The sequence below is a fragment of the Acomys russatus genome, chromosome 31 (assembly GCF_903995435.1).
Source record: "Acomys russatus chromosome 31, mAcoRus1.1, whole genome shotgun sequence".
NCBI classification, from domain to species: Eukaryota; Metazoa; Chordata; class Mammalia; order Rodentia; family Muridae; genus Acomys; species Acomys russatus.
In genome coordinates, this window is record NC_067167.1 from 7,151,850 (window position 1) to 7,174,883 (window position 23,034).

A 23,034-nucleotide genomic window follows, 5' to 3' on the forward strand; every position below is an offset into this window, starting at 1 on the left:
TTGGATGTAGGGTTGGTGCACATCTTTTTTGATTCTGGAGGCTGCCGTTTTGTCCTACTGACAGTGTCCTTTGTCTTGCAGAAGATTTTCAGTTTCACTAGGCCCCATTTATCAATTGTTGATCTTAGTGGCTGGGCTATTGGTGTTCTGTTCAGAACACCATTTCCTGTGCCAATGTGTTCTAGGCTATTCCCCACTTCCTCTTCTATCAGGTTCAGTGTATCTGGTTTTATGTTGATGTCTTTGATCCACTTGGTCTTAAGTTTTGTGCAGGGTTTGTGATAACTATGTATCTATTTTGCGTTCTTCTACATGCAGATATCCACCTTAACCAGCACCAGTTGAAGAAGCTTTTCTTCCAGTATGTATTTCTGACTTCTTTATCAAAAATTGGGTGTCCATAGGTGTGTGGATTTATATCCAGGTCTTCAATTCAATTCCATTGATCAAGTTATCTGTTTTTATGCCAGTACCACATGCTTGTTATTACTATAGTTCTGCAGTACAACTTGAAATCAAGGATTGTGAGACCTTCAGCAGTTCTTTTGTTTTTCAGGATTGTTTTAGCTATCCTGGATTTCTGTTTTTCTACATAAAGTTGATAATTGTCCTTTCAAGGCCTGTAAAGAATTGTGTTTGAATTTTGATGGGAATTGCATTGAGTCTGTAGATTGCTTTTGGTAGGACGGCCAGTTTTGCTATGTTGATTTCACTGATCCATGAGGATGAGAGAGCTTTCCATCTTTTGATATCTTCTTCAATTTCTTTCTTCAAAGATTTGAAGTTTTTATCATCCAAGTCTTTCATTTGCTTGGTTAGAGTTTCCCCGTGATAGTTTATATTATTTGAGGCCATTGTGAAGGGTGTTACTTCCATGATTTCTTTCTCGGTTTATTTGTAATTTATATATAGGAGGACTACTAATTTTTTGTTTGTTTACCGTGTATCCAGCCACTTGGCTGAAAGCGTTTATAAGCTATAGGAGTTCCCTGGTAGAATTTTTGGAGGAGTCACTTATGTATACTATCATATCATCTACAAATAACAATGCTTTGACCTCCTTCATTTCTAATTTGTAGCCCATTGACCTCCTTCATTATTCTTCTTTGCTCTGGCAAGTACAACGTTGACTAGATATGGAGACAGTGGACAGCCTTGTCTTGTGCCTGATTTTAATGGAAGTGCTTTGAGATCCTCTACATTCAATTTAATGTTGGATACAGGCTTGCTGTAAATTGCCTTTATTATGCTTAGGTATGTACCTTATATCCCAAATCCCTTCAGGACTTTTACCATGAAAAGCGTAAAGGGGTGTTAGATTTTGTCACAGTCCTTTTCTTCATCTAATGAGATTATCATGTGTTTTGTTTTGTTTTGTTTTTTACTTTCAGATTGTTATATGATGACTTAAATTTATTGATTTTCCTGTATTAAATCCTTCTTGCATGTCTAGGATGAAGCTTACTTGATCATGACGAGTGATGTCTTTGATGTGTTCTTAGATTCAGTTTGCAAGCTTTTTGTTGAATGTTTTTGCATCTATGTTCATAAGGGACATTGGTCTGTAATTCTCTTTCTTTGTTGAGTCTTTACATGAGTTGGGTATCAGGGTAATTGAGGCCTGATAAAATAAGTTAGGCAGTGTTCCTTCTGTTTATATTTTGTGGAATAATTTGAGGAGTATTGACATTAGCTCATCTTTGAAAGTCTGGTAGAATTCTGTGCTAAAACAGTCTAACCTATGCTTCCCCCCCCCCTTTATTTGGGATAGGAGGGGGTGGACTAGAAGACACTTAATGACTACTTCTATTTCCTTAGCTGTTCTAGGTCTATTGTACATGATTTAACCTTGGTAAGTGGTATCTATTGAGAAACTTATCCACTTATTTTAGATTTTTCCAATTTAATGAAGTACAGGATTTTATGGTATGTCTTTATGATACTCTGGATTTCTTCTATGTCTGTTGTTATATCTCCCTTTCTGTTTCTGGTTTTATTAATTTGGATATCCTCTCTTTGTCTTTTAGTTAGGGTTTGTGGATAAGGGTTTGTGTATCTTGTTGATTTTCTTAAAGAACAAACTCCTTGTTTCATTTAGTTTTTTGTATTGTTCTCTTTGTTTCTATCTTATTGATTTCAGCCTCTAGTTCGATTATTTCTTGCCATCTACTATTTTGGGATGTTCTTACTTCTTTTTGTTCTAGAGCCTTCAGATATGCTGTTAGCTTACTAGTACAAGATCTCTTTCATTTTTGTTTTGTTTTGTTGTTTTGTTTTTTTAATATAGGCACTTAGGGCTATGAACTTACCTCTTACAATTGCTTTAATTGTGTCCCATAATGTTGAATATGCTGTGTATTCATTTTCATTGAATTCTTGAAAGTGTTCAATTGCTTTCTTTATTTCTGTCTTCACCCATTTTCATTCAATAGAGAGTTGTTTAGTTTCCATGAGTTTGTAAGTTGTTGTTGATATCCAGCTTTAATCCATGGGAGTCTGATAGGATGCAGGAAGTTATTTTCTTTCTTTTTTTTTTTTTTTTTTTTGTCTCAACTGAGACTTGTGTGTATGTCAAACTATGTGGTCAGTTCTGGAGAATGCATCATGAGATACTGAGAATTAGGTATATTCTTTTGTGTTTGAGTGAAATATTCTGCATATATCTTTTAGGTCCATTTGAATTATAATGTTTGTTAGCTCCAGCATTTCTCTGTTTAGTTTTTTTGGGGGGTGACCTACCCATTTGTGAGAGCAGGGTATTGAAATCTCCTACTATTAGTGTATGAGAGTCAATGTATGATTTAAGCTGTCATAGTGACTCGGTTTCTCTGTGTAGCCTTAGCTGTCCTGGACTCACTTTGTAGACCAGGCTGGCCTCAAACTCACAGCGATCCACCAGCCTCTGCCTCCCAAGTGCTGGGATTAAAGGTGTGTGCCACCACGCCCAGCAACACTTCTTTTTTAAACTCTATTTTATTTGGAGAATTGAGGCCTCTACCTCCCTTCCACCAACCTCTTAACTCTGAGTAAGAGAGAAAGGTTAGTGGAGAAGGAAGGTTGCAGATCCCTTTACTTCTCCCAACTGTTTAGGGTCAATTGGGTTCTTTTGGGGCAATACTAATCTCCATCAACAGTAGATGCAGCAAGCAGTCTTAGGGTTAGTAGGGGGTGCCTGCTGGGGCTGGGGGCCAGGACAGGAAATGGAGGAGGGGAACAGGAAAGGCTGCCACAGGTGTTCTGCGGTATTCGGGCCATGAGCCTGAGGAATTAGATCTGGGGGAAGAGAGGGGAGAGGAGAAGATCTGTAGGCAGCCTACAGCCTACCTGGTTTTCTGGCAGGCATGGTGGGTGGGTTAGCAGGGGGTGCCTGCTGAAGTTGGGGTCCGGGATAAAACAAAGAGTGGAGGCTTTAAGAGGGGGTGTTCTGTGGGATCCACCAGAGTTGTTGTCATGGGAGAAGGTAGGCTGCAACTGGTGTTGTGTTTCGGAGACCAAGGGGTCGGCTTTGTAGGGGAAGAGGCAGTGGTGAAGGACTTCAGTTGGCTTACTGTTTCCCCAAGTGAATTCCTGCTGGTGTTGGAGACTGGGACACTGGGATGAGTTGGGGGAAGGAAAGTTGGGAAAGATCGTTGTGATCCACTGGGGTAACATTAGAGAGAAAGAGAGACCGCAGCAGGTTTGCTGCTGAAGAGTTGGGTGTGGGGGGTGGGGAGTGGATCTGGAGAAACAAAATGAGACATGTGTATCCTCTTTCAGCCTACTTGTTTGTTAATCTCTTCTTAAAAATAGAAGCATTTGGCCTGTGAGATGATTCAGGGAGTATGGTTGCCTAACGCCACCTGACAGATTTCCTTGGGACCCATGTGATGGAAAAAGAGTCAGTTCATACAAGTTGTCCTCTGATCACCACACACATTTATATGTACACAATTAACTATATGTAAACAGTTAATTAATTATATGTGTGTATCAAATTAATGTAAATTAGTTGTATGTACACAATTGATTAATTCATGTTAAAACTTTTAAATAGGAAGGGAGAGAATCAATCCTAAAAGCTGTCCTCTGACTCCACACAAGCACAGTAACATATGTGCACCCACAGCCACACCTCTCTCTCTCTCTCTCTCTCTCTCTCTCTCTCTCTCTCTCTCTCTCTCTCTCACACACACACACACACACACACACACACACACACACACACACACACTAATAATAAAGTTTTAACAATTCAAAGAAAGGATCACACCTGCATTATGTGTGTGAATGCTATGTGGACACATACATAAAAAGGTGTGCCGAATTTTTGCTAATGTATCTCTGATAGTTGAGAAAAATACTTTTTTCTTTTGCCTTATCTCTTTCTGAGTTTTCAGTTGTAAACGTGTTTCTTGCAAAAAGGGAGAAACGGTGTTTCAAACATTATTCATAGGCTAGGCTTTTAATGAACACAAATTTTCTTTTTCCTTCCTGGTCATTTAGTTTTAACCAAGATTGACAACTACACTGTGCTGGATTGCTCTTTGATCAGTCCTCCAGAAACCACTGAGAACCACCTTGACTTGAATTTGAAGGTAATGATTGTTTAGAACACCCACCTGGCTATGATGAATATTTGGAGGGTAGATTGTGTACAGAAGAAAAGGCACATGTGTGCTCTTCGAGCATTTTCGTTTTCTATACCACCTGCTGTTAATCCTGAAATTCGCCAGAAAAATCAACTCCCCCATTTTGGGCAAAAAATCTAAATCAAGGTTTATTAAATGGTAGAGACTGTCCAAGAGATGGACTTTGGTCAGGACCATTCTAAGGGCCACCACCATACTTTCCCATGAGGCTTGTTATTGTTCAACAACTACAATTCCCAGCATTCCAGTTACCTGGTTCCTAGGCAGGTGGGGCTTACAGGTGAATTTGGGGGCATTGCACTTCTTGGGTGTTTGCTCCTTTTTAAAAGACTCCTGAATCCTTTCTTGGTGACCAAATGATTGTGGTCCTTGCACTGCTCCTTGGTGAGAATAGCAAGACATTTTGCCCCTTCGCTCCTGGGAAAGATTCAAGTAGAATGACCCGCATTCATTAGAACCTAACACACCAGGAGGTGCTGAAGCGATGACTCAGTTGGGGAAAATACTTACTACACAAACATGAGGACCTAGGCTCAGTCTCCTAAAGACCATGGTGGGATGCATGGGGAGGCAGAGATAGGACAATCGCTGGGCTTGCAATCCAGCCAGTCAGGTGAATCCTCAAGTTCTCGGTTCAGTGAGAGATGCTGACTCAAAATAATAATAATAATAATAATAATAATAATAATAATAATAATAATAATAATAATAATAATAATAATAAAAATAAAATAATAACAATAATAATAATAATGATAATATGAGGAGTGATTAAAGAAAATATTCAACATCAAACTCTGAGCTACACAAGCACACATGCATACTCGCACACACACATGTACCCACACACGCATATGAACACAGCACATACTCACGCATGCATGAGGAATTTAGCACATCAATTGTTTGTACAGAGCAGCAGGTTCCACTGAGGCCGCTGACCTCTACAGAAATCGAAAGTATATGGAACTGGTGGTTACTGACCCTGGAAAAGCAGCATTTTACTTAGGTTTCGTCTTATCCAAACTAACATCCCTGTCTTTTATTCTGAGACAGGGTCTGACTGTGTACCTCTGGCTGTCCTGGAAGTCACTGTGTAGACCAGGCTGGCCTCACATTCACAGAGATCTGTCTGTCTCTGCCTCCCAAATGCCGGGCTTAAAGGCATGTGCCACACGACCCTTGACATATTATAGGGTTTTGTTTTTTGTTTGTTTGTTTGTTTGTTTGTTTTTAAATAAAAGTTAGTTTGTGTTTCCTTCATTCACAGTCTTTCAAACCAGTTAAATGCTGTTCAAGGCAGTATATTTAGGTAATGCCCAATCCTTAATAAGACCAAGATTGAGCATATCACAAATTTGCTTCATTAAGCCATTTGGAGTCCCTGTCCCTCCTAAGTACTTCAGTGGTTCCCCAGGGCTGGGCATCTGGAAGACTGGTTCGTGAGCTATTCAGAGGTGCACCTTAGCTCACAGCACCTGCCCTCTTTGTCTAAGAAACATCCCAGCTAGGAGCTCCTCCAGGAGTGGCCCCTGAGAGCAAACAGATCCACATAGATATGTCAACAATCTCCAGAGTTCTGGGGCTGGAGAGATGGCTCAGCTGTTGACCACTCACACTGCTTTTCCAGGGGACTTGAGTTCTGTACCCAGCACCCACATCAGGTGACTCACAGCTGCCCTCGACTCCAGTTCCAGGAGATCTAACGTCCCTGACCTTTAGGGTAACTGCACGCATGTGCACTTACCCACACAATACATATAATTTAAAATAAATCTTTTTTTTTTTTTTTTTTAAGCTCAGAGCTTTGAAACATAGCCGCTAGCCAAGGAGCCTAAATATCAATCATGTTCTCATCCTTTATCAAGAAGCTTCTGGGATCTTCTTTATCCCGACTTGAGAGGTCCCAGCTTCTATGTCTGATGCCTTTGCATCTTCACGCGGTAATCGGTCTTCCTTTCCGCTTCCCCCAGGGTGCATTCTACCCACTGGAAAGCCTCGTTGACCCACCCTTTCTACCAGCTCCCTTCGAGCTCCCAGACAACAGGAACTCTATGCTTTACATTGGCATCTCCGAGTACTTCTTTAAATCTGCGTCCTTTTCACACTATGTATCTGGAGCTCTTGGTACCATACTGTCCACCAAGGAGGTAAGTAAAGCCTTGGCATGGTGGCTATGGCCACTGTCTTTAACTTTTTTTTTTTTTTTTTAATATGTGTCCCGTTATGGACTTTTTGCCACAGTTTTGATTTCTGGGCTTTGTTTACACCATCATTCCTAGAAACGATAATGAGTGAAGGATTATAGGGGTGCTCTTATTATTTGGGGGAGAGGGTTGTAGGGTTTCCAGTTCTTCCTCATGATGGCTAGCCACTTTCCTAGAATAATCTTAACTAATACAGAGACATCTCTCCCACCACTTACCATCTGTGCCCTTTGGTCAGTTCATCCTACCTCTGCGTGTTGGTTTCCTCATCTAGAAAGGAAGCTGAGAGTCCCACACTCTTAGGGTCATAATGGTCATGAAGGGATTTAAACATATAAAGCTTCCAGAACGATCTCAGTACAAACTAAGTGCTCTGCAACTGTTGCTTCTGGGTTACATCATCATCATCATCATCATCATCATCATCATCATCATCATCACCATCACCATCACCACCATCAGCTGCAGCAGCAGCAGCATTCCTTGCATTCTCCTGTAAAAGGATTTCTCCTATTGGTAATTACTACCGATTTATACCAACAAGCAGTAATGAGACTGATTCTCTCTGCGATGTGAGCCTCTATTATCACAAAAATACCCTCTTCCGCTAGTCACCACCAACAACACCCACTCATTTTTAAATCTTCACTTTCTGAGCATCATAATTGTACACATTACTGTAAGCCTTTCATTCAGTGTGGTGAGGACAGCAGCACCAGCTGCTTTTAGCCTTGAAAATAATGCTCACCGTATACGTTACTTAAACAACTTACATTTTTGGGGAATCTCTGAAAATGAAAACAACGGCTTGAGACTTACAGCTAATGACTGCAGAATGTTGTGTACGGATTGTGCATATACGATACAGTGTTCTCCAGTGAATACGGCTTCTCGAAAGGGATCTGACTTTGAGCAAGTCTCTTGCCTTTTCTGGGCCTCAGATATCCTCAAATTTTTTTCTTGGGCGATAAAATGAGGTTGACTAAACATTCTGTGACTACTCCACCTCCTCTGCCTCTTCACAGCTCACAGGAGAGAGAATTCTACCTTTTACCCAAAGAAGCAGCTCAGATAAAATCTTGCAGTGATGCAGTACTTTTTCTCTATCCTAGATTTCAAAATATTTCAACCAAAACACTCAAGGAGTTGGCAGCGTGCTCTCCAAGGTGAGTGCTCACATTTCACTCCTCAGTGGTAGTTGTCACTGAGGTCAGTCACTTCCAGGAGATGCTGGGATTGTCTTTTGATCCAAGCAGAAGTCATCCATGTTTTTTTTCCCTTTTCTTTCTTCCCTTCTCTTCCTCCTTATCCTCTCCCTTCCTCCTCCTCCTCCTTCATTTCTTGACAGTGTCTCAATATGTAACCCAGGTAAATAAGTGTACAATGCTCCTGCCTCAGCCTCCCATATACTGGGATTATAGGTGTATATCACCACTCTTGTCCATTGAAAGAATTGTTTATCCTACAAGAATTTTTCTTCCTGATCAAAAATATCTGGAAATATTTGCTAACTAAACCTCTGTTAAAGTACAACTAAAAGTATTGTAAATTCATAAAATAACCAATCCACAAAATTCCACCACACTCAAAATAACTCACTTAAATATATGTTACTGGTTTAAATAAAGGATTTGATTGCTACATTACTTTATTTACTTATTTATTTATTTATAGACAAGGTCTCACTATGTAATCAAGGCTGGTCTGGAACTCAATATCTAACGCAGGCTGCTCTTTAATTATTGATCCTCCTGTTTCAGCATTCAAAGTACTGGGCTTAAATGTGACTTTAATAAACAACTGTTAATGTTACCCCTTCATAGCATCCTAGGTATCATTTATAATGCACCCACAAGCTCAAGTTTACCGTAACAGGCCAAGATGCTTCAGAGAAAGGCATTCAAGGCAGATAGATGTTGGCTTGAATTTCAGTTCTACAGTCTATTCTGTGAGAACTGTGGGAAAAGCACTTAGCCTATCCACAACTCATATTCCATTATAAAACAGCATTACTGCCCAGTGGCAGTGGTGCACACCTTAATCCTAGCACTTGGGAGGCAGAGGCAGGTGGTGCCCTGTGATCGAGGCCAGCCTGGACTGCAGAGTGAGTTCCAGGACAGCCAGAGCTACACAGATAAACACTGTCTTGAAAAAAAAACATAATAATAGAAGATGATAGATAGATAGATAGATAGATAGATAGATAGATAAAAATAAAAATAATAAAGCACCACTGCCTTGGAGTTTTATGAAGCATAGATAAGAGATGATAAGAATCCCTGATGTTGTAACTGACACGAAGGATGTATTCAACAAAGGCCGACTGCTGTGATAGCTGTGTTTTTTGCATTGCTATTCCTAGTAAAGAGGTTTTTCCTGTCCTAACTGCACGATATAAGATTTAGTTAGCACTAGCCACCCCAGGTTTGTGGTTTCCTCTCATCAACTCCTGACTCTCGATCTCTGTTTCTCTCCCTGAACGGGACAGATTGCAGAGATCTACATCTTATCCCAGCCGTTCATGCTGCAGATCATGGCCACAGGGCCTCCTGAGATCAACTTACACCCCAACAATTTCAGCCTGGAGTTCCCTGCTTCCGTCGTCATGCTCACTGAGCTGGAGAACTCCACCATCGAGCCCATCGTCTCCATGGACTTTGTGAGTTTGGGGATACAGGAGGGCAGCCTCTGGGCACCAAGCCTGTTCCTGCGGCGAACCACTGGCCAGCAGCCTCTCAATGTGTGGAGTGAAGGTTGGTTCCTAAACTAAGCGCGAGGATAGAGTAGATAGTGGGGCCGTCTAAAAACAGACCCTCCCGCCCATACCTGGAAGTGAGCACGTTGTGAGACAGAGGAGCTCAGGAACCTGTGTGTAAACAATCTCACCAATCTCTGCTTCCCATGTACTCTTCCATTTACATTAGAGAGCTGTAATCAAGCGAAGCTTCCCCAGCCAATTAAAGTTTAAAAAATAGTACAATGAAGCAAAATGAAATCACTCACATGAACAAAGAGGAGAGCCGCTGTTAGGAGAAAGCAAACTGAAGTGGTGGTGGCTGGGGACATCGCTCAGCGGTAGACTACTTGCCTGGCATGTGTAACACCCTGGGTTTAATCTAAAGCACTCCCAAAAACTAATTAAAAAAAAAAACTTCAAAGAATAAACCTTTACATTTAGCTTCTTTCCCTTCAAGACACTATTTTTCGTTTGTTTGTTTTGTTTTGTTTTGTTTGAGACAGGGTTTCTCTGTGTAGCCCTGGCTGTCCTGGACTTGCTTTGTAGACCAAGCTGGTCTTGAACACACAGAGACCCGCCTGCCTCTGCTTCCCGAGTGCTGGGTTTAAAGGTGTGCGCCACCATGCCTGGCTGCAAGACAGTATTTTTAGAGCCACTTATTTGTTTGGTTTTGATACAGGATTTCCCCCCATGTAGCCCAGGCTGGTGTTGAAATCTTCTTCCTCCTTCCTCACCCTTCTAAATGCTATTTACACTCATATGCTGCCCTGCCCAGATGTAGACACAGTTCTCTTTTGAATAAGAGGGAACTTTGGGCTTGTGATGTCTCCACTAGAGGGTATTATACTTGTGGTCTATGTGGACAGCCACTCATCTCAGTAACGATGGCTTTCTCATCTTCAGGTTGCTAGTACCAGTGTTGGCCTGGCTATTTTGGGACAGAAACTGATCTGCTCCTTATCCCTGAACAGGTAAGAACAATTGATTTGACTGTTGGAAACCTCAGTAACTAACTAGAGACCATTCCCCAAAGACAAGGTGACCCTTGAGCAAACAAATGCTTTACCACTGTGGGACTGTGAGTCAGCTCAGGACTCTGCCTCTAACAGAACAGATGACTTTTACTTAGACCAAGTAAAAGAAAGTTGTACTGTGAAGATAATTCTATCAGCCCCCATTCCAGTGACAGCTAAAGTTCCTCTTGGTGACTTGGGGAGAAATATGCTGAATGGGGAAGGATATTGCAAGAAGTGGGGTACATGGAAATATTCAGGTGCAGTAAACATCTTTATAGAGATTAAGGGACCAGGTTTCAAATCCCTTCTCATCGGTGAAGTCTTTTCTTAGTGTTAGTATTGCTGTGATTAAACAAAACAAAACAAACAAGCAAAACAAACAAACAGAAAACCCACCATGACCAAAAGCAATTTGGATAGGAAAGAGTTCATTTGGATTACATATCCTAAGTCACAGTCCACTGAGGGAAGCCAAAGCAGGGACTCAAATTGGGCAGGAACTGAGAGACAGAAGCTAATGCAGAAACCATGGAGGAGTGCTGCTTACTGGCATTTTCCTCTGGCTTGCTCAGCCTGCTTTCTTACAGAACCCAGGACCACCAGCCAGGGTGGTATCACCAAAAATGGTCATGACCCTTCTTAATCAATCACTACATTCATCACACTCTATATAGGCATGCCGACAGCCGGATCTTACAGAAACATTTTCTCAGTTGAGGTCCCCTCCTCCCAAAGTTGACTTAAAACTAGCCAGCATGGGGATGGAAAGGTGGCTCAGAAGTTAAGAGTACTGGTTGATCTTCCAGAGGTCCTGAGTTCAATTCCCAGCAACCGCATGGTGGCTCGCAACCATCTATAATGAGATCTGGTGCCCTCTTGTGACATGCAGGTGTACATGCAGGCAAAATGCTGTATACATAATAAATGAATAAGAAAAAACTAGCTAGTACAAGTCTGTTAACTAATTCCAGTTCGTGTCTCATTTTCTTTATGTATAATATGGTAGCATTGGACTGACCCAGTACCCCTCAGACTCTGACACTGGGTCCTACAACTGGAACAGAGAATTTAACAAGATCTTGGACCATGACCTAGGTAGTCTCACAGGAGGTGATAAGATGTGAAGGGACATGAACAGCTCCTACATACAGGCCACTGAACACCGTCTTCAAAGTCCACGATCACTGAAGTCATGAACCCGACAACCTAAGGGGAGGGTTTATGAAAAAAAAAAAAATTAGCTGGCCCAAGCCAAACTCGTGGAAGAAGACGAGGCAATATAAAACCAGCCAGGAAAGAACTGAGAACCCGATAGGAGAAAGTTGGCCCACCTCCCTGCGTTCACCTGATGGCTAGCACAGGACTGTAGTAACGTGGGAAACACCTTCAATAAAATCAAGTTAAGTAGAAAAGAATACAAAACTGCATATATACAATAACCAACTGTACAATGAAAAGCTTCATACCTAGCCAGGAAACTAGATCAGCCATCACCCTCTCAAAAAAAAAAAAAAAAAAAAAAAAAAAAAAAATAGAATCCAAGATTATGAGGCTGGAAAATTAAAGATTTTCATAAAAAAAAATATTCACTATGCTGTGCCATTTTTACAAGAGGAATCCAGTTGTAAAGGGTATCTGTAGAGTAGGAGAAAAGGCTTCTTGAAACTTTACTCAAACTTACCCTCTGAGCACTGCTGGCTTCTTGGAAGGATCCAGAGATACCATACCTAGAGTTTACCAGACTTGGGGACCAAGGACAATGCATTCAAGGATCTTAAGATAACATCCTAAAGAGTTTATTATACTTGGTTTATACCACCAGTAATTTCAAAATGATTATTTATCATTTCAAAAACAATTATTATGGAACAAGGGCCCCCGAACACAAAACTCTCAATTGTCTGGAGACCCCCAACATGGCCCTATTTCTAGGGTGGTCAGGCAAATAAGACTCAGAGCCATAATGGGTGACATTCGAGGTGGCAGCTCTGAGAAGCAAGTGGATACAAAGCACCGGGGCAGGTGCATGAGGTGGTAAAGGTTCTTCAGCATGCGAGTGGGCCAAAAGGCAGGAGGGAGAAAATGTTAGACTGAACTGCTTCAGCGCGGGACTGTGGGGTACAGGTTGAGAACTTAGGTGACGGGACGGAAAGGAAGGGGCGGGCAGGAAAGCGAGGCTGGGACCTGGACTCATGGCAGGAGCAGATGAGACGGCTGGTTGTGGCAGTGGGGCCCAAGATAAGGTAGAGGATGCCTAGGTCTGATGCGTGTCCACGGTCCTGGCAGAATCTAAAGGAAGGATTTGATAACAGTAGTATTTCAAGCTTGGGGGTGGGGGGTGGGGTGGGATTGCTGCTCTGCTTAAAAGATCCTGGCCTCTCTGACATCTCTTCTAGCAACCAATCGCTGCATCAGTCAGTGCTGTGGTTATTAAGGAAATCATTTTTAAGATGGATTTTTAACCCACCAAATTCACACCATTATCCCATTTTCTGGCTTCCTGCAGTCCTCAGATTTCTCTGACCTCACGGTGATGAACCTTGAAATTAGGGTCCCTGCCTTGCTGTTCGTTGCTGTAGGTCTCCTTGGCATTAATGGATTGGGAGAGTTTCCCCCACCCTGATGTCTTAGTTACATCTGAGTAAAAATACTAACATTATTTAGGGGCCTTGCTGCTAAAGGAAAATGCAGCTCTCCTACTTCAGATGTCTCAGTGAGTAAAGTGTTAACTGAATAAGCACAAGGACGTGAGTTCGAATCCCCGACACCTGTGTGAGGATGGTGGTGCACAGCTTAACCTTAGTGCTAAGGGGCAGAAACGCACAGATCCTGGGGACCTGCTGGACAGCCAGAATAGCTGATTAAGTGAGCTCCAAGGTTAATGGGAGACATTGTCTCAAGTAAATAAACAAACACATAGATAGATAGATAGATAGATAGATAGATAGATAGATAGATAGATAGATAAAGATACCTCCCATGGATCTGTGGCCTTCACAGGTACACACCACAGATGAGCATGTCTCTCTCTCTCTCTCTCTCTCTCTCTCTCTCTCTCTCTCTCTCTCTCTCTCTCTCTCTCTTTCTCACAAGGTTTAAAACATCAAGAGCAATGTCAGAGTAGAAACTGAAGGAATCTAAGGTGGATCCTGCCGGCGATGCTGTATTAAATTCTGGCACTGAGCCAGCTTTGGGCATGGTTTGTGGGTCATGCCTCCCTTGGGCAAAGAGCCAGAGAACAGACCGGACTTAGCAAGGTTGCCCAGGCTGGGCTGAAAGGCAGTCTTGTCCTCAGGGGTGGGAGCAGCAGCCCCACCTCCCACAGCACTGCCCAGCCAGCTCCTCTACATTAGGGCTCTCATGGCGGCCTTTCAGGCTCAGCTGGTTTGCTCTTTGTCTGATGTCACAGAGAGTCATCAGGAAAGGAGGGGACATGGGTGCGGATCCATGAGACAGACATCAAAGGAGAAGAACCAGGCAATGAGCAACCCCTGACTGAGCTGTCTGGCATTGGCTGTATGGATGAGATGTAGAAATTGAAGGCAACCCCGATGGAGTGGGATTACTATGATGGGTTAGAGAGCATGCTTAGCTGGGTTTAGGGTCCAGCACTGCCATTACTCAGCTGTGTAGTCTCACATAAGTCACTTAACCTCTCCGGATCTCTATCTCCTTCTCCATAAAATGATGCTCTGTGATACCTGCTCCAGCTGGTTGTGACATTCTGGGTCCATCTATGTACAGTGCACATTGGTGCTCACAGAATGCTGGTTGTAACTATTCCTCGACATTTCTGTTTAGCCTAAGCAAACAAAGAGGAGATATCCAATTACACAAGCTTGCACTCTCTTCTCTTGTCTCTCTGCCTCTCTGTCTCTCTGCCTCTCTCTTTCTCCCCACCCCCCCTACCTCTGCTATGGATTAAACTCAAGGCTTTGCATGTTAAACAAGTGTTCGAATACTCAACTACCCACTTAGCCCCTACAAGGGCATTTCATGAGTCTCCCTATTGAGAGACCCTCTCCTCTGTCTCGCACATGGCGGAGGCTGTGGGAAGCACCATCCTCTACTCTTCTTTATTGTTGAGTTTTAAAATCTCCCAGCACTCAGGAGGCAGAGGCAGGTGGATCTCTGTGAGTTCGAAGCCAGCCTGGTCTACAAAGTGAGTCCAGGACAGCCAAGGCTACACAGGGAAACTCTGTCTCAGAAAACAAAAACAAAACAAACAAACAAAATCTCCCAGGTCCATCACCTGGCATGGCCTCCATTTTACTCCACTTAAATCTTTTTTTTTTTCTTTTATTCTTTGCTCATACATTAAATCCCAACTTCAGTTTCCTCTCTTTCCTTCTACTTCCTCCCCACTCCCTTTGCTCTCAGATTTATTCTTTCTGAGAGAGAGAGAGAGAGAGAGAGAGAGAGAGAGAGAGAGAGAGAGAGAGAGAGAGACTGCAGGCCTCCCAGGGGTATCCACCCAGCGTGGCCTAACAGGTTACAATAAGACTAGGCACAAGCTGGGCATGGTGGCGCACACCTTTAATCCCAGCACTTGGGAGGCAGAGGCAGGCGGATCTCTACAAAGTGAGTCCAGGACAGCCAAGGACCCTGTCTCGAAAAACCAAAACCAAACCCAAAACCAAACAAAATACTAGGCGCAACCCCTCATATCAAGGCTGGACTAGGCAGCCCAGTTGTAGGAAAAAAACCTTGAGAGGGAGCCCATGCCTGACACTGCCTGGATGACCAGACCAGGGGCAGTTCAGCAGGGAGACTCAGGATAGAACCAAACACAAGTTCAGTTAAATCTTACAGCTGTTTCATGACCTGGCAACCATGCTCAGAAAGTATCTGCAGGCTAAGTGAGCACCAGGAGGTGACTTGGTGGTCCCAGAGCTTAGACAGCTGACTCTCAAGTTCACAGAGCTCCCAGTGGCTGGATCGGAACTTGAACCTATTTCAAAGCCATGGGTGTTAATCTACAGCGTTATCTTGCTTTTAGCGTAGGAAAGAACTAAGACATAGATCAGCACTTAGGCCTGCAGGGGGGCGGGGGGCGCTTCGGAAATAAACACAGTTGTCTGACTCAGGACACGAAGGAACCTGGTGTCACGTAAAATGGAAAAAGACAATGAGTCACTTCCCACTACTAAACTTTGGAAGGCAAAAGAGAGGACATAGAACACAGTGTCTTGGGTGGAAAAGGCACACAGCCCTCCCGTTGCTGGAATCAAGTAGAGGAAAGGGCACAAGAAATTGACAGCCAAGAATAAACTTGACCTCTCTGGTAATGTCTAGTCGGAAGCTCGGTGTCCAGAATCAGGTGTATCTGTACTTGGGTTCTGTCTGGGACGTGGTAGCTGTGTGAGCTGAAGCAAACTGCTCAGTTCCCTCATCAGACAAACATCACACTCTCACCTTGGTACAGGCTGAGATAAGAGTGAATGGGATGTGTTTTTTTTTTTTTTTTAAAGATTTATTTATTATGTATACAGTGTTTTGACTACATGTATGCCTGCACACCAGAAGAGGGCACCAGATCTCATTATAGATGGTTGCAAGCCACCCTGTGGTTACTGGGAATTGAACTCAGGACCTCTGGAAGAGCAGGCAGCGCTCTTAACCACTGAGGCTGGGCATGGTGGCACACGCCTTTAATCCCAGCACTCGGGAGGCAGCGGCAAGTGGATCTCTGTGAGTTCGAGGCCAGCCTGGTCTACAAAGTGAGTTCCATGCCAAGTGGGGCTATTATACAGAGAAACCCTGTTTTGAAAAACAAACAAACAAAGAGTGAATGGGATGATGGGTAGGAAGATGCTGGCGCCAAGCCTAGCCACGGGTTCTAGTCCTGCCACTTCATTCTCTCTTCCCATTCCAGCATCCAATTTTGAGCACCTAAAATGGAAAAACTGCTCCCCAGAGGCACAACAAGTCAGAACGCCCTTAAAAGCTGTAGCATTGGGCCCTCCACATCATAAGTCAGAATCCTACTGTGCTGTCATGGAGCCCCTTGAGGCAAATGGAATTGTGTTTGGAGGCCTCTCTAGTCCATAGTATGTGTTTCGTAGATCCACAGGCCAAGTTAAATGATACACTCCCTCTTAGTTGGTCTTCAGGCAGATAACTTAATTGCTAACCTTAAATCACTTGCAAAACTCTCCAATCGGGCCTGGAGAGATGGCTCAGTAAGTAAAGCACTTGCCACACGAATGAGAGGATCTGAGTCTGGAGGCCCAGAGCCCACAGAGAAAGTTGGTTGGGTGTCCTGACGAATGTCTGTCACCCCAGAGCGGAGAAGACACATGGGCAGCTCCCTGGTCAGCCAGCCTAGCCAAGTCAGGGAGCGCCAGGGTCAGTGATACTGTCTCAAAAGAAAAATAAGGGGAAGAGTGATTGAGGCAGAGGCAGGCCACTGACCCCTGCCTTCACATGTGAGCGCATGTGCACACACACATACGCATACATACAGGAATGTGTACACACATACGCAAAGACACCTTGCAGCAATCAAATGTACATTACTGTTGATTCACTTAAAACTGTGGAACTATTTTTTGACTTTTCTATGATGAAAACTCTGGACATTCCCAAATTCCCTATCATCATCATCATCATCATCACACACACACACGCGCGCGCGCGCGCACACACACACACACACATGCAAGCACACAAAGAAGCACACCCTACAACTCCTCCCAAGCAACATATTTCAGAAAATACAAATTAGTAACTCTCCTCCCATGTTGGGCAGGTAACTATTTCCCAACATGACATGAGCCATCTGAACTAGGAACACATGTCTAGATAGAATGCGTCTGCAGTGTCCATTGTAAGGATGCTGTGGACTCTGGTGAAGGAGGAAACTCTAAATGGATCCTTCTCGGGAGACTTTCCAGGCTGTGGGAGGAGCCGAGGTTAAAACACTGGGGAATACTAACCTGTTTAGTGAATATTTCTGCTTGCAAAACCTTTAACTAGAGGTTAAGCCTACACAGCCTGCTGGGTTTTTTGGGTTTGGTTTCCCTTTAAGCTCTAGGGCAGTTGCGTTAACGTTTAAAAGAAGGCCCTGGAGGAGGCAAGCTGTACACAGCTCTCTCAAGGAGGGCATGGAAAAGCCAAGCTGTCCAACCTCTGCTAGGAGGTCAGCCCACAGAAGCAGGGCAACAGGGGAAGGAGGGTTCAGAGGCAAGTGGGGAAGCCCAAAGCTGAGGGGCATCACCACATTCTCGCATTTTAAAGTTCTTCAATTGCTGGTCCTAGTTTCCAACATCCCCAGCCCCAGCCCAGCTTCCTAAAACTTTGCTTTAGTAGAATGTCCTCAACTGCAAAGGGGACCCCAATTCCAGCTAGTGCTTCCTACTCTTCTCTCTGCCTGCCTCTCTCTCTCTCTCTCTCTCCTCTCTCTTCAGCAAGGCTTTCTTTTTTATTTATTTATTTTAAAATATATTTTATTAATTTATCCATATTATATCTCAATTGTTATCCCATCCTTTGTATCCTCCCATTCCTCCCTCCCTCCCACTTCCCCCTTACTCCCCTCCCCTATGACTGTGCCTGAGGGGGACCTCCTCCCCCTGAATATGCTCATAGGGTATCAAGTCTCTTATTGGTAGCCTGCTATCCTTCCTCTGAGTGCCACCAGGTCTCCCCATCCAGAGGACGTGGTCAAATATGCGGCGCCAGAGTTCGTGTGAAAGTCAGTCCCCACTCTCCACTCAACTGTGGAGAATGTCCTGTCCATTGGCTAGATCTGGGTAGAGGTTCAAAGTTTACTGTACGTATTGCCCTTGGCTGGTGCCATAGTTTGAGCAGGACAGCAAGGCTTTCTTGAGCACCTGTTTTGTGCTTTGTACCATTCTTGGTCCAAAGAACAGAGAGAACAGTGGTCCCTCCCTAGCCTGGGAGAGGAACAAGCAATTAGTGGGTGCCCTTCTAGAGGAGCATATGGAGGGCTTTCCTCGAGGGACAGCTTGTTTTGCCCCAAGACTGTCTTCCCCCGACCCGATTCTCTCTTGCACACAGACATCCTTCTAGCCCACACTGACTCCTCCCCTTTTTCACACAGTTTAAGAATTCCTGGGTTGCTCTTACCTCTTTCTTTCTCCCCCCCCCCCCCGGGGTACCCCTCCATCACCACACCGCTCCTTCTCTCCCCATGCTTATTTAATAAAGTCCTCATCTAAAAAAAAAATTTCCTGAGTCAGCAAGGCGGTGGTGGTACACACGTTTGATCCCAGCACTTGGGAGGCAGAGTCAGGTGGGTTTCTGTGAGTTTCAGGCCAGCCTGCTGTACAGAGTTCCAGGACAGCCATAGCTACACAGAGGAGCCCTGTCTCAAAAAACAAAAAAACTAACCAACCAAACAAACAAACAAAAACAAAACACTGGAGTCTACACTGCTTTGTATCATCCTCTACAATTTTAAATTAAATTCTTCATGTGACCTAGCACATGGCTGAACACTGAATGAGCTCGGGGAAGCTCTTGGCTCATCAGTCACCTCTCCCATGCGGCAGCCTTCATCTTTCATCCTCAGAACCTTCCACGGATTCTTTGCTTCTAGACGGAAGACCAAATCCACATGGTGGGGTCACCTAGTGTGGGCAGCCTCGCCTGCGCCTCTAGCACCATTCTGCTGTGCCCTCTCTGTGGCTCTGTTCCCTCACGGGATCTTTTCCTTCCAGTTTTTCTTTTAAACTCTATTCATCCTTCCTGTCTCAGCTCAAGGAGTCTTTCTTTTCTTTTTCTTTCTTTTTTGATTTTTGTTTTGTTTTTTGAGACAGCATTTCTTTTGTGGTCCTGGCTGTCCTGAACTCATACTCACAGAGATCTACCTGCCTCTGCCTCCCTAGTGCTGGGATTAAAGGCGTGCACAACCGTCCCCCAACACCCTCCCCCCCCCCCCACCCCGCCTTTGGGAACCTCCCCGCATCTACCAAGCCAGGTCAAGTACCTCTGTCACATGACTCAATGACTTGTTTCTTCCCTTCAGAGCATTTATCTCAATTTGCAATTAAACTTTAATGGTTGGGGTTCTCTGATAATGCCCCCACCTCCCAGCAGGCTGTGAGCTCCTTGAGAACTCCAGCTGGGTCCAATTGTGGCCGTGGTCATCTCCACCACCTGCCCCTGAACTGACACATGTTAGGTGCTCAAGAAACATCTTCTGCATGGCCAATAAAGCCATGCCTAGTGCTGAGATACGTCCCCAACGCCGAGATACAATCGTTCAGACTGGATCTCACCCCTCCAGAAGTTCATGGTCTCAGACTGAAACAGAAACAGGAGGACACAGGGCGTTGTGTGGTAAGGCTGATTTTCCTTGTCCCCCATGGAACACCATTGGGAGACGTGACCTTGTTGGGACCTCTGTGCTTGACCTTGCCTCGTGCCTTTTGTTATACCAACTTGACTATATCGACCAAGGTCCCGAATGGCCTTTCACTATGCTTAAGAGTCTGCAGTTTTACTCTGGTTTCAATCCAGGCAATAAGCTTTCTCTAAAACGTTTTAAATGGGCAATATTCTCTGCGCACCTGCATGTTTCTGTGTTGTTAGGGATGGAGCCCAGTGCCACAGGCATGCTAAGTGGGCTCTGTCACTATGCCTCACCCTTAACCCCGGAAAAAATAATATTTGTCTTCAAGGAGGGGCCTTTGATCTTGCTTCCTTCCCAACAACTCTATGATCCTGACGAAAGAGTGTGTTTTAAGTAGCAGCGCTTTAAATACCAGATGAGCTAGCTAGCCCAGTAGAAGATAGTTCAAAGACCGAAGGCAGGCGCCACCTTGTGGTCTGGGTTGGGATTGTCTTTTTCAGAGCCAGGACGTGATTTTGTCTCACCAGTGATTTTGTCTCACCTAAAGCCAAAGACAAAAATCCCCTAGTAAAAAAAAAGCTGCTAGCATGTGAGAGGAAGTTAAGGCGGCCCTAGGAGAAAAGTTCAAGTGCTTCCGGCCAGGCACTCTCATAGCAGGTGCTCCTGAGGCTCTGGCTGGTCAGAAAAGAAAGAAGACTTAACAACTGTGTTCCCACATGATTTCAACACCAAAATAGGTGTGCGTATTCTAAGACACAGTGCAGCCAAGGGGAGGCGCCACACTCACCCCCACCTCCTCAGCCGAGCCTTTGGAAATGCCAGGTGGATCCCCCAGGATCCGTGTCAGGGACAAAAATCTCTGATCTGTACCAGACTTGAGGTTTTCGGTATTACTTATGAGTTTGAAGCCATCTCAAACCTAATGTCTATTTACATGGTAATACCTAATAATCAGTTGATACCTCCTTGAGAATCTGCGTTTTAAACGCAGTCACAGAAAGATTCTCAGAAGAGGTAGCACAGAAGATATTCAAAGGAGTTTATCAGGCCGGTGATAGGGTTAGGTGGGGAGAGGTGCTTGCTGTGCAAGCCTGATGTCATGAGTTCAAACCCTGAAACCCATAGGGGAACAAGAGAGCCAGCTCCTGAAAGCTGACCTCCAACCTCCAAATACTCCCTCTGGGTCCGATTATGGCCGTGGTCATCTCCAGCACCTGACCCTGAACTGACACGTGTTAGGTGCTCAAGAAACATCTTCTGCATGGCCCATTTGTAAGACAGGAAACATCCTGAGTGAAGACAGAGAATCCCAAAACATCGTGAAATGTGTAGGGAAAAGAAATATCTCTCAGGTATAAGATCTTCCTCAACCCCTCTTATGTTTGAAGACTCCAGCCCAAAGTTACATATATTCAATTGCAGCTAATATAAAATACATCTGACTATGAATGGTGTTAAATTACAGTGACCAGTGGCCATAACGTTATGTGAATATGTTTGTTTTTTTTTTCAGGATTTTTTTTTTTTTTTTTTTTTTTTTGTACGCGGTTTGGCGGGTAGGGGGATGGGGGAGAGTGGTATTGGTTCTTGTTCCAAGTCCGCCATATATTCTCTTTTGACTTCAACTTTTCCATCTGAAGGGTCTTCCCCACTAATTACTATTTTTTTAATATTACCCTCATAATTGGATAAAAAAGGGAAGCCTGTAACTTGGGAAAAGCCCTTAGCAAAACTGGAAGAGAGATAGCCAGCTGTCTTGATATTTGACGAGGAATAGCAAGGAAGCTATGTGCTGGCCCACAACAACTGCTCTTAACTCTTAACTACTGAACCTCAACCCCTACAAATCTACCTTCCTTTAACCTCTTTCTGTTTCCTTTCAGATTCAGCCTCTCTTTGCCAGAGAACAGCCAGAGAGATGCCAAGGTAGGGATGCAAGCCCTCAGGGTCCCCTGAGAAAGGCACAAGAAACAGAATTTGGTTGTGTTGTCGTCGGTGTGTGTTGTTTTCTATCATCTCTCCATAATTCTAAGTTTTAGCTTTGAAACTTTTTATTGCTCATTTGTTTGGTTGATCTTTGCAGTACAGGGGATTGAACCTGGGGTCTTCATGTTGTTCATTTATCACGCCCATTAGCTTGGTGGCATGCTTTTACTCGTGTGACAGGGCTTTGAAGAGAATTGGAAAGACTGTATGTGATGCTACAAAAATGGGCATCCTCATGGGCCGGTTCGTTTCCTAGATAAAATGACCCTCTTGAGTTGAATGTAAGCTTCCAAATGTCATAATTCAGTTCATTCTTCAAGGGCGTCGAGCCCACATCCTGCTTGGGACCAGACACCATGTCTTAGCTACTTTTCTGTTGCTGTGATAAAAACAACCATGGCCAAAAGCAACTTAGAGAAGAAAGGATTGTTTCGGCTTATGGTTGCTGAGGGAGGTCCTACAATGGCAGCTGGCAGGGATGCCATTGTGTGGTAGCAGGGGCATGAAGCAGCTGTTCACATGTCCATACACACACAAGAGGCAGAGTGAATAAACAGGAAGTAGGGTGCAGCGATAAACGCTCAAAGCCCGCCCCCAGTGACATACTTCCTCTAGCAAGGCTCAAAGGAGTCCGTAACCTCCCCCAAACAGTGCCACCAACTGGTAACCAAGTGTTCAAACACATGCGCCTGTGGGGGACATTTCTCATTCAAATCCCTGCACACCCCAACAAGTAACTTGGAATGTCCATACTCCTAGGCATCAAAAAAAACTCAACCAAGTTCACGACTTTCTTTGTTCACAAATGGTGTGCTATCATGGAGGGTGTAAGTACATGGGTTTTGATGTCAGGATTCCTGGGTAGAACTCTGCCTAGCGCATGCTTGTACGTGAACTCTCGTTCTTAATGTCATTCTGTCAATTACAACTTGTTTCTGAGCATAGCAGTCAATGTTCAAGACAAATGTTCCCCTTGTGGCATTAACATCCTCCGTGGTGATTCTCCACTGGGATCCACTGAGTCCTTCGGGGCCCTCTGCTATCATTACCTAGATGGGGAGGAGGAGGATACAGGCACAGGTGTCTGAAATGCTCCTAAGCTTTCCCAGAGCACAGCAGCTAAACACCCATCCCAAAATAT

At 44.1% G+C, this 23,034-nt stretch overlaps 1 protein-coding gene across 1 annotated transcript in view; it reads left to right on the forward strand.

Annotated features, from left to right (window-relative positions):
- Positions 1 to 23,034, forward strand: part of Bpifc (BPI fold containing family C) — a 45,876-nt gene that overhangs the window by 18,318 nt on the left and 4,524 nt on the right. Inside the window, exons 7-12 of the mRNA XM_051139865.1 lie at positions 4,483 to 4,574; positions 6,602 to 6,778; positions 7,948 to 8,001; positions 9,324 to 9,494; positions 10,476 to 10,543; positions 21,791 to 21,833. Of these exons, the coding sequence (XP_050995822.1) occupies positions 4,483 to 4,574; positions 6,602 to 6,778; positions 7,948 to 8,001; positions 9,324 to 9,494; positions 10,476 to 10,543; positions 21,791 to 21,833 (605 nt within the window). The remainder of the gene's footprint in view (positions 1 to 4,482; positions 4,575 to 6,601; positions 6,779 to 7,947; positions 8,002 to 9,323; positions 9,495 to 10,475; positions 10,544 to 21,790; positions 21,834 to 23,034) is intronic.